The 11,522-nt window shown below is 44.7% G+C and overlaps 1 protein-coding gene across 1 annotated transcript; it reads left to right on the forward strand.

The window, feature by feature from the left end:
* Positions 1-369: 369 nt before the first annotated feature.
* tmem170b (transmembrane protein 170B) lies at positions 370-10,325 on the forward strand (the record flags this gene model as incomplete). Its single annotated transcript, XM_084166469.1, has 3 exons — positions 370-483; positions 6,450-6,620; positions 10,195-10,325. Exons 1-3 carry the CDS (start codon positions 393-395, stop codon positions 10,323-10,325), a joined length of 393 nt encoding a protein of 130 aa, XP_084022595.1. The 5' UTR covers positions 370-392.
* Between the last annotated feature and the right edge of the window lie 1,197 nt (positions 10,326-11,522).

Raw genomic sequence — 11,522 nt, forward strand, 5'->3', positions numbered from 1 at the left:
ACAATATCATAACCGTAAGCTTTTACTGTATACTCCCCTTTAACTGGTGACGGCCCCTTTAAGGGTTATGTAGAGAGAAAGGCTGATGTAGGACAACTCCTCCGTGTGCGCTGCGCTCTGTCGCGCTGCCATACTCACCATGGCCTCCAAACAGCCGCCGCTGCAACCGAGAATGAGCACGAGCAGACGAGCGGTTGGCCCTTTCCTTCCCCGCGCGGAGACGAACAACGTTAAGCCGAAACAGAGGCACCGGTAGAGGGGTGCGCGCCGGGGGATCAAGCCTCCGAGCTCATGCCACCCCGGTCTCCTCGATGTCTTCGTCAAAAGCCACTTACAGCCATTTCACAAAGAGGGGTGCGAACCCGGGCGGCGGCAGAGCCGGCGGCAGAAACATGAACACGAATAAGGATTATTCTGTCAATCTATCCGTGCAGCAAGTGCTGAGCCTCTGGGTGCAAGGCACGACGCTGCAACATTTCACAGGTAGGCTATGTACTGTATGTCACATTATTACTGTACAGTTACACACATGTCGTGCACTTGGCATTGTTTCAACCGGTGTGTGTAGGATCTGGCTCGGTTCACCCAATTGCCGGTGTTGTAGACTACACACAGGGCTGGCCGTTATCTACTAACTTACTGTACTGTTGGATAGAATGGGGTGACATGGGCAGCTGTGCGCGTCCATTTTTAAAGGGAGAGTATACACGGTATAAAATATCCACCGGGCACCGGTAACTGCCCCGAAGTGTTTATTCTGTCGGTGTCCATACTGTAGCCTACCGGTACCTTACTTTTTAAGAGGCATTCGCCTCTCAGTGCCTTGGTGTCAGTTGAATAACATCGGACAATGTGTTACGGAAATTAAATGATAAATACAAATATAATTTCACTCCCTTGTCCAATGCTGCCGCGCTTGGAGTCATCGAATGAATAACAAGTATATTCTACCGGTTAACGCATTTTTATGCTGCGTGAATGCACTTGGCACTGTGAAATGTAGTGTTGTCATCTCTGTTGCAGCCACACAGCCCCCTTCCTTTGTCTTGCGGTCGAGTAATCACAGGTAATTAGTGTCATCCTCTCCAACTCCTTGATAGGCAGTCTGGGGTGTTCTAGGGAGATATAGCACATCGATCCACGCCTTACATTTACAGTGTGTGTATGTGGTGTGTTTGTGTAAAATGAGGCCTAGATGCTGTATTGTAGACTACTGTGACTATTCTGCACAGCAGTGGGTAACTTCTAAATTACTGTTAAGTATTTGTTGAGATGTAAACAATCATGAGTGACAGTGTCACAGAAGATGTATAAACGCCTGACTAACCAGTCATTACAATTAGGTTTCTCTGCTCTCTCGCTCGCTCTCTCTCCCTCCCTATTTTTCTGTCTGTCGGCCTGTCCATCTGTCTCTCTCTCTCTATCCTCTCCCCCCCTTTCTCAAAAAGGCTTTTACAAGGCTTTATTTATTTACATAATGAGATATGATATGAGCATGCTAGTACATTGGTCATTGTATTTGTGATATTATTTTTGAATGAGTGGAAATGCTAAAGTGGTAAGATAATACAATAACCTAAGAATACAATAACCTAAGAATGAATTGGGCAATGGAACAACAGACATTACAATGTCATAATAACAAGACCTCTCTTGACTGGAATTCCTTTTTGCCTTGCAAAGAGAAAGATGGACATACTATAAATGGGCATCAAAGCTGGCATGGAGATTTTCTGAGAGCAAGCCCAAGTGGACATCCTGGGCAGAGAAACATGAAGAAAAACAAGACATGCTATGCGTCCCAAATGGCACCCTATTTGGGACACAACCATGATTCAGCAGGGAAGTGACTCACATGCACAAGTATTGCAGAAGTAAAGTTCCTGTGGTGGTGAGACAAGAGTAAACCAAGGAGTGACATCCACTATCTGGCAGCAGGACTTACAGAACTGCCATACAATCCTCAAAACCAGTCATGAAAAACAAGTTAGAATTAAGTTAGTTGAAGCTCAGAGAAGTTATGAAGGCCATAAGCAAGTTCAATGTAGACTCATACAGTGGCCATAAACTCTACATGTTATGACAGACAACTCCTTTAAACTTTTACAGTATCTCTCACAGACTCCTCTGGCAGAGTACTTTAACAAATTGTATTTCCTGTGTACAGCCATATCAGCAGTTTCACTTCTCATTTCCCTCTTTATTCTCAGTCAAGCACAAAAACATTCTACTGTTTTTCAGTTTTGAATCGACAGGTTGATGTAATAACATTGCATGCACCCAGCAAAGAGATTTGCCATTGTCTTTGTACAATGTGATTATTGATGTGCTCAGATGGATTACTGCTGATTAGTGGTGGCACCATTTAAGAACATTTGAATCAGTCTTTTCATGCTTTCTTCTCTTGAATTGTTCACACTTCTGTCACCTGTTATTGCCATGTTATTCCATCCGATTAGCATCTTATTACATGTTATTACAGTACTCAATGAAAACTTTGAAGTGTTTTTCACAGTACTGTATTGTTGCTGTTCTCTGTCATAGGGAACAATCTCTCAAAGCCTGACTAGGCTGTAGCAGTGACCATGGCATTACTCTCCAGAAGTATGGGCCCTGGTCAAAAGAAGGGCCCTGGTCAAAAGTAGTTCACTAAATAGGGTGCCATTTGGGACACAACCAATGCCTGGCAGTGCCTTTGTAGACTCTATGGGCCAAACGTTTGACCACTTATCAGTGGAATGGGAACATAATGCCTTTCTCTTTCATGTTTTGTGTTAGCATGCGAGGCCAGCTGGCCCCCACTGTGTGTTGTGAAAGCTGCTGATGGAGGCCCCCAGGTTCTTGCAAGGGGATTAGCAGCATAACAAACATTAATAATACAACAGTCTTCTGACTGAGGGGTTGGGTTGAGGTTGGGGTTGCATGCCTGAAGATGACACAGCACTTGTACTACACTCCAGAATACAGATGACCTCAACTCCACCCCCCCACCCCCACCCCCACCCCCTCATACACATACAGTATGCAGGCACACACACACACACACACACAGTATAAACGGTGCCATGCAGAGAGTGGTGCCGCTGAGGGATCTGTGTTCCAGTGGCGTGACAGAGCAGAGGTGTGTGGTGTGGCCCTATGCCCCACAAATCCAGCCAGGCTTAGGGTTGGGCGGCAGCTGCTTGCTAGCGACATATCTGGGCCTGTGTGGAATCTTAATGGAGTTGGCTGGCGGCAGCGTGCCTCTCTGGCCCAAGTCTGGCCCCTCTCTATCCATCCATCCATCTCTCTCTCTCTCTCTCTCTCTCTCTCTCTCTCTCTCTCTCTCTCTCTCTCTCTCTCTCTCTCTCTCTCTCTCTCTCTCTCTCTCTCTCTACCTCTGTATCTCTTTACATCACCCTCCTTTTCTTTAAAGTATCTCGTCCCGTCCCTTTCTTCCTTGGCTGGCGTGCATCTCCAGTCTGGCCCCAATTACTCACTCACTCACACACACACACACACTCTTTCCCTATACCATCCATCCATCATCCTCTCTCTGCCACTCTCTCTCTCTCCACTCTCTCTGTCCCTCTCTCGATACATCCCTCTCCCTCTCTTTACAGTATCTCGTCCCATCCCCTAACATCTCACTCCACTGCCAGATGGGAGGTGACCACAGATAGGGTCTGTATTGTAACTCATCACAGCCACTGTGCTGACTGAGCTGGCCGTGTGTTCTGTTTAGACCATGCAGGCTAGGCAGCACAAAAGGCCTTGTGTCACCCCCGTAACGTCTCTCTCTCTCCATGCCAAGCATGACAGCTGACGGCCTGATCGATACAGGAGGAGGTAGGAGGTAGGCACTCGGTGGATTGTGGAACAAGGTTAAATGGATATGCTAAAGAGTTTCTACTGATTGATACATTACTTTGCAGAGGGGTTTAAATTCCCATCACAGCAGTAGCGTGGCAGATGTTGACATATTAGACGGTACATTCAAATCATTGGTACATGTATTGCAAGAATGTGATAACACATCCAAAATCAAATCAAAGCATTCCAAGCTTCCATTCGCTCTTTCCCCTACTCACAAACATCCAGTCGAATCTTATGTCCAACCCGCTTTGCCTCAGTGTCAGTGGAGCCAATCTGGCCCCTCGTAAAGCTTGTCTCTCGGAGCCTGTGGCCCAGGAAAAAAGGAATAGAGAGAGGAATGAAGAGGAGAGGGAGAGAATGTGAATAGGGCTCTCTGCAGGACCCTCTATGTGACTTCATAAGATTGGGTCCATCCTCCCTAGTTTCTCCAAACGGGATCTCTGTTTTCCTTACACAGGCCTGTCTTGGTCATGTACTAGCAATGCCAGGTATGTGTTGGAATTCCTATGTTGAAACATAGAGACAAATCATTCATCGCTAGTGTCGGAATGCCCGATATTTGTGGAGGAGCTCTTTCTGAAATGGGATAATTAGACAGTATGTACCATATATGTACCAGTTTAATCTCTTGTGACTAGTTCTGGGTGTCCGAGAGTAGTGTCAGTTTGGGGTTTTCATTGAGGTAATGTTGAGTCGTACAGTAGTTCCACTGATGGGAGCGACACAGCAGGAGAATGTTCGGGATCCAAACATTTGTCCAAATTGTATATAAAATTGAATTAAAAATGCTTATTTAAGTGCTTTTAAATCATTAACTGAATGGATTTAATACCCTTCATAAACCTTCAAAATGGGTACCTGGATATGAGATGTTAATGCTTATTTAAGTGCTTTTAAATCCTTCACTGAATGGATTAAATACCCTTCATAAACCTTCAAAATGGGTACCTGGATTTGAGATGTTACCGCTTTAATCTCTAACAGCAGACTATGTCTGTGTAGGGTGTCATTTGGGATGCATCCTGTTTGGTTGCATAGTGTGAGTTTATTACGGTGCTCGGCTGCCTTCTTGATGGGCCCAGGCAAAAGGTGCCTGTAGATTGAAATCTGATGTTTCCTGCTGCTGCTTTCTGCTTCTCTCTCTCAGATATCATCCTGTACCTGTGTTTTCAAACAAACAGTTTTCTGTAGTTGCTTGTTTAGAGATACGTCTAAAACCACATCCTCAGTTCTATCTTTAGAGTACGCAAAGGCCATGTTCTCTGACACCTCGCAGTGGCTGTTACTTCGAATGTGTCTATTTTAACCATATGTGTCACGATCGTTTACGAACGAGAAGGACCAAGGCGCAGCGTAATATGCATTCATATTTATTAACGACTAAACACACGACAAAACAACAAACGAAACGTGAAGTCCAAGGTAGCATACAAACAACATACCTTACACGGAACAAGATCCCACAACTAACAGGTGTTAAAAGGCTGCCTAAGTATGGTCCCCAATCAGAGACAACGAGCTACAGCTGCCTCTGATTGGGAACCACCCCGGCCAACATAGATCTGCACATGCTAGATCTAAAACATAGAAATCAAACATAGCAACACACAACACGGAAAATACACACCCTGACTCAACAAATACAAGTCCTCAGAGTCAGGGCGTGACAATATGTTTTCCATTCAGAGACATGTATGTACAGTACAATTTCCACTTTAAAATGTCAGACTTGATTTGTCCTAACAAAAAATGTCAATTTACCCAATGAGTTCCACCCTAACTCCGGTTATACCATTGGATTTGTTGGGGCCAGGTATTTTTTACAAAAACGTCTGTAGAGTACTAATGGTTTGAACTACAAACGAATAAAAGCTATCTATGAAAAGCTGAGACTCTCAGAAACATGCACGTTTTACTCTATGACGTTTACAAGCCACACAACAGTCATTAAAAGATAAGGGGTTCTTCTACATCGAAGATCATAGCAAATCCCAGGACATAGTGTCTACAATACTGTAATAAGATCACATAGTTGATGTCACAATCTCCAAACTCCACACAGTTGTCACTGACTAGTTGGATATTCATTTCCAAGTGAGCAAATCATTTCTGTACTTACAGCATTCATATGAATTCATTTATATCATGTTTTAGCTTTGGCGGACATTGTTTTTTTTATTGACATTAATCAATAAAACTCATGAATGCAACTGTTTATGTCAAATTGTTTTGTGTTCTACTTCTAGGCCTGGTTGTCCTGAAAATAAAATGGTAAAACACTTAATTGTGAGGCTAAATATAAGGGCTGGACATGCAGATAAATGAAAGTCAGTTAAATGAAAAGCTGATTTTTGCTGGGGTCTCGGGATTGATAGGGTTAATTACAATCCAATTTCAATTCCTGTTGCTGCAGGATTATTTTCCTTCTGTAACAAACTAGCTCAAATTAAGATCCTACATCTGTATGTCAACATTTCTGAGGTTGTTGGTAGGCCTACAGAGCTGTCTAACTAACCACTCTACTCGATGCGTGTTGTTTGTTTCCCTGTGTATAACCACTCGACTGCATGTGTTCTTTCCTCTCCTCTTCTCAGAGATGTGGTACTGGGTGTTCCTGTGGAGTCTGTTCTCCTCGCTCTTCGTCCACGGGGCGATGGGCCTGCTCATGGTAGTCATGTTGCAGCGCCACAAGAGGGGTCGCCTCATCACCCTGGTCCTGGTCAGTGTGGGCTTCCTGGCCTCCCTGGCCGGTGGGGTCATCACCAGTGAGTCACCGCCTACTGTGTGTGTGTGTGTGGGGTGTGTGGGGTGTGGGGTGTGGGGGGGGGGGGGGGGGGGGGGGGGGGGTCGGTGTGTGTCTGTCTGTTTATCTCTCTGTCTGTATTATCTATCTGTCTGTCTATCTATCTGTCTGTCTGTCTGTCTGTCTGTCTGTCCCATTGTCCTCTCTACAAATGCCCAACATTTTTATCCCAAATATCATCCTCCCTCCTCTGATATATAATCTTCCAGTATATGATAAGTATATCAGAGAGTGGGACATAGTACTGTATATGTCTGTGTAAATAGACCTGTCTGTGGCTGTGTCCCAAATGTCACCTTATTCCCTACATAGTGCACCCATAGGGCTCTGGTCAAAGCAGTGCACTGTTTAGGTAATAGGGTGCCATTCTGTGAGCTACGTAGGGTATGACAGGACAGGAGCTGCTGAGGACAGGGCTGGATGAATCACACTCAATCACAGAGAGGCAAGCCGAGCCCAAAATAGACAGACCACTTTATTATTAATGTGGAAGCTCGCCGAGAAAGAGAGCAGATTATTGACTGTGCATTGCCCTGTGTGTACGCTAAAACAGCTAAGAGCTAGCACCGTCTAGCAGCAGCCAGCCAGCAACACTCTGCCAAGAGGGAGGGAAGGTGAGGTTATTCACTGGTCGACTGGCAAAAGTCAGACGTCAACAACTTTGAGCCAGCTTATAGGTTATCACTCCCTTGTCTTTTCTTTACTGTGTTGACTTAAATTAAGATTTGTATCTTGGTTTTGAGATAATAATTTTTAAAAGTTGTACTCAGACAGTTGTACTTTTGAGACCTTCCATGGCGATAATCATAACGGCGTATTGTGAGAGAGTGATGCATCCCAAATGGCACCCTAATCCCTACATAGTGCACTAGTGCTCTATGAAGGGAATAGGGTGCCATTTGGGATGCATCCAGAGTGGCAAGTAAACACAGTATGTGGGCAGACACTCAATCACACATATTAATATGGCCAGCTTTAAAAGGGCCATCTTTTAACGGTATTAAATCTGTCCATGCAGGAGGTTCTACAGAGACAACTTTAGATTCCAGTAGGGAGCTATGACGATACGAGGAAGGATGAGGAGAGATCATACACTGCACACACATTAGGAACACCTTCCTAATATTGAGTTTAACCCCCTTTTGCCCTCAGAACAGCCTCAATTCGTTGGGTCATAGACTCTACAAGGTGTCAAAAGCCTTCCACAGGGATGCTGGCCCATGTTGACTCCAATGCTTCCCACAGTTGTGTCAAGTTGGCTGGATGTCCTTTGGGTGGTGGACCATTCTTGATACAAACGGGAAACTGTTGAGCGTGAAAATCCCAGCAGCGTTGCATTTCTTGACACACTCAAACCGGTGCACCTGGCACCTACAGTGAGGGAAAAAAGTATTTGATCCCCTGCTGATTTTGTACGTTTTTCCACCGACAAAGAAATGATCAGTCTATAATTTTAATGGTAGGTTTATTTGAACAATGAGAGACAGAATAACAACAACAAAATCCAGAAAAACGCATGTAAAAAATGTTATAAATTGATTTGCATTTTAATGAGGGAAATAAGTATTTGACCCCCTCTCAATCAGAAAGATTTCTGGCTCCCAAGTGTCTTTTATACAGGTAACGACCTGAGATTAGGAGCACACTCTTAAAAGGAGTGCTCCTAATGTCAGCTTGTTACCTGTATAAAAGACACCTGTCCACAGAAGCAATCAATCAATCAGATTCCAAACTCTCCACCATGGCCAATACCAAAGAGCTCTCCAAGGATGTCAGGGACAAGATTGTAGACCTACACAAGGCTGGAATGGGCTACAAGACCATGCCAAGCAGTTTGGTGAGAAGGTGACAACAGTTGGTGCGATTATTCGCAAATGGAAGAAACACAAAATAACTGTCTATCTCCCTCGGCCTGGGGCTCCATGCAAGATCTGACCTCGTGGAGTTGCAATGATCATGAGAACGGTGAGGAATCAGCCCAGAACTACACGGGAGGATCTTGTCAATGATCTCAAGGCAGCTGGGACCATAGTCACCAAGAAAACAATTGGTAACACACTACGCCGTGAAGGACTGAAATCCTGCAGCGCCCGCAAGGTCCCCCTGCTCAAGAAAGCACATATACAGGGCCGTCTGAAGTTTGCCAATGAACATCTGAATGATTCAGAGGAGCTGGGTGAAAGTGTTGTGGTCAGATGAGACCACAATCGAGCTCTTTGGCATCAACTCAACTCGCCGTGTTTGGAGGAGGAGGAATGCTGCCTATGACCCCAAGAACACCATCCCCACCATCAAACATGGAGGTGGAAACATTATGCTTTGGGGGTGTTTTTCTGCTAAGGGGACAGGACAACTTCACTGCATCAAAGGGACGATGGATGGGGCCATGTACCATCAAATCTTGGGTGAGAACCTCCTTCCCTCAGCCAGGGCATTGAAAATGGGTCGTGGATGGGTATTCCAGCATGACAATGACCCAAAACACACGGCCAAGGCAACAAAGGAGTGGCTCAAGAAGAAGCACATTAAGGTCCTGGAGTGGCCTAGCCAGTCTCCAGACCTGAATCCCATAGAAAATCTGTGGAGGGAGCTGAAGGTTCGAGTTGCCAAACGTCAGCCTCGAAACCTTAATGACTTGGAGAAGATCTGCAAAGAGGAGTGGGACAAAATCCCTCCTGAGATGTGTGCAAACCTGGTGGCCAACTACAAGAAACGTTTGACCTCTGTGATTGCCAACAAGGGTTTTGCCACCAAGTACTAAGTCATGTTTTGCAGAGGGGTCAAATACTTATTTCCCTCATTAAAATGCAAATCAATTTTTAACATTTTTGACATGCGTTTTTCTGGATCTTTTTGTTGTTATTCTGTCTCTCACTGTTCAAATAAACCTACCATTAAAATTATAGACTGATCATGTCTTTGTCAGTGGGCAAACGTACAAAATCAGCAGGGGATCAAATACTTTTTTCCCTCACTGTACTACCATACCCCGTTTAAAGGCACTCAAATCTTTTGTCTTGCCAATTCACCCTCTGAATGGCATACATACACAATCCATGTCTCAAATGTCTCAAGGCTTAAAAATCCTTCTTTAACCTGCCTCCTCCCCTTCATCTACTTTGATTGAAGTGGATTTAACAAGTGACATCAACAAGGGATCATAGCTTTCACCTGGATTCACCTGGTCAGTCTATTTCATGGGAAGATACATTTTGTACACTCAGTGTATTTATTCTTCTTTCTTTCTTTCTTTCTTTCTTTCTTTCTTTCTTTCTTTCTTTCTTTCTTTCTTTCTTTCTTTCTTTCTTTCTTTCTTTCTTTCTTTCTTTCTTTCTTTCTTTCTTTCTTTCTTTCTTTCTTTCTTTCTTTCTTTCTGTTCCTTCTTCTTTTTTGTGTGTATTCTTATTGGTACTAAAATGCTATTGAACACAGTTGACAAGCCTTGACTGGCTGCCGGTGTGTGTCTACAGGCCCAGTGTGTCATATTTATAGTCATATCAATGTCATATAATCTATATGTGTGTGTCTCTTTCCAGGTGCAGCGGTGGCAGGGGTGTACCGTGTGGCAGGGAAGGACATGGCCCCCCTCCAGGCCCTGGTGTTTGGAGTGGGCCAGACCACACTCTCTGTAGTCATCTCCTTCTCACGTATACTGGCCACTCTCTGAAGAGATGACTCTGCTACACGGACAGACTCACTGACGGACAGACACACAGGAGAGGAGAGAGGAAAGAGGAAGGGAGCGACTTGGCACGTGATAGACCGGGGTTCACATCCCACCAGTTACACAAGCAGTGACGGACAGCAACAAAGCCAATAGGTGGCAGTTAACTGCACATAGTATTTGAAGGAAAACAAATAGAGTCAAATAGAAGAAGAGAAGAAGATTGTGTCCCAGTCCTAGACGTCCAGACATTTGGGGATGGATAAATGTGGAAGAGTGCCCCTTAGTGTCTTTGTTCAGCCACTGCTACGTTCACTAGAGCTCCCTTTGCTACAAGGGACCTCTCAATGCAGGCCTCACTTCTCCGTGTCAAAGAAACACACTTCCTTAGGCTCCCCACCAGTTGGCGATGTCCGCAGACTCTGTCAAGTGTCAAGTCAGTGAAACCACAACCTGGACTGAAAGCTAATTTGAGGTTCTATGTGCGAATGGCCTCTGGGACTTAACTCCAGTGTTGTAAAGGGGGATGCTTTCATGGCCATCTCCACAGACTGTTTAAGGCTTTCTGTTGCACTTGTGGGGGGGACTCCCCATTTTTTACAGTAAAGAGAAACGACAGCAACCTGTAATTATTTGAACAATTCAAGCCTACGGTCCTTGAAGTGCCACGGTACGTTGATGAGATGACCAGAACAAAACTGGCCCTGTGAAGACCCACCGTCATTCTGACATGCCGGCGAGGTTGTCAACCCAATGATGATGGTCAACCAAACTACCATTCAGTGTTAAAAAGTCTACCAACCACAAACCAACCACAACCAACTGGATCTTCTGTCCTTGGAAAATGATATTCTAATAACCATTCCTTCTTGTAAAGTATTTTAACTACCACAGCAGGGTTTTTGTTCGCAACACTCCATAATGTCTTTACTAAAGGAAAGAGAGAAAACTACGCTTAATCTTTGCACTTTCTAAATGTTGGTGATCCCCCTCCTTTACCTAAGAGGTGTCTAAATAGGGTAGGTTGTTGAGGTGCCGTTGTTCAAGGTTACTATGGAGATAACCACTACCCTTGTTAAGGGCTCTACACAGTCTACTTAAACGGAGGTCTGTTTGCATCGCTCTCTACGTAGTTCTACCTACATTTGTGTGGCAGAATTTTTGGAACGCGATACAAATGGATCTCCGTGGGCTCCATTT

This window comes from Coregonus lavaretus (assembly GCF_964263955.1).
Source record: "Coregonus lavaretus genome assembly, chromosome: 7".
NCBI lineage: Eukaryota > Metazoa > Chordata > Actinopteri > Salmoniformes > Salmonidae > Coregonus > Coregonus lavaretus.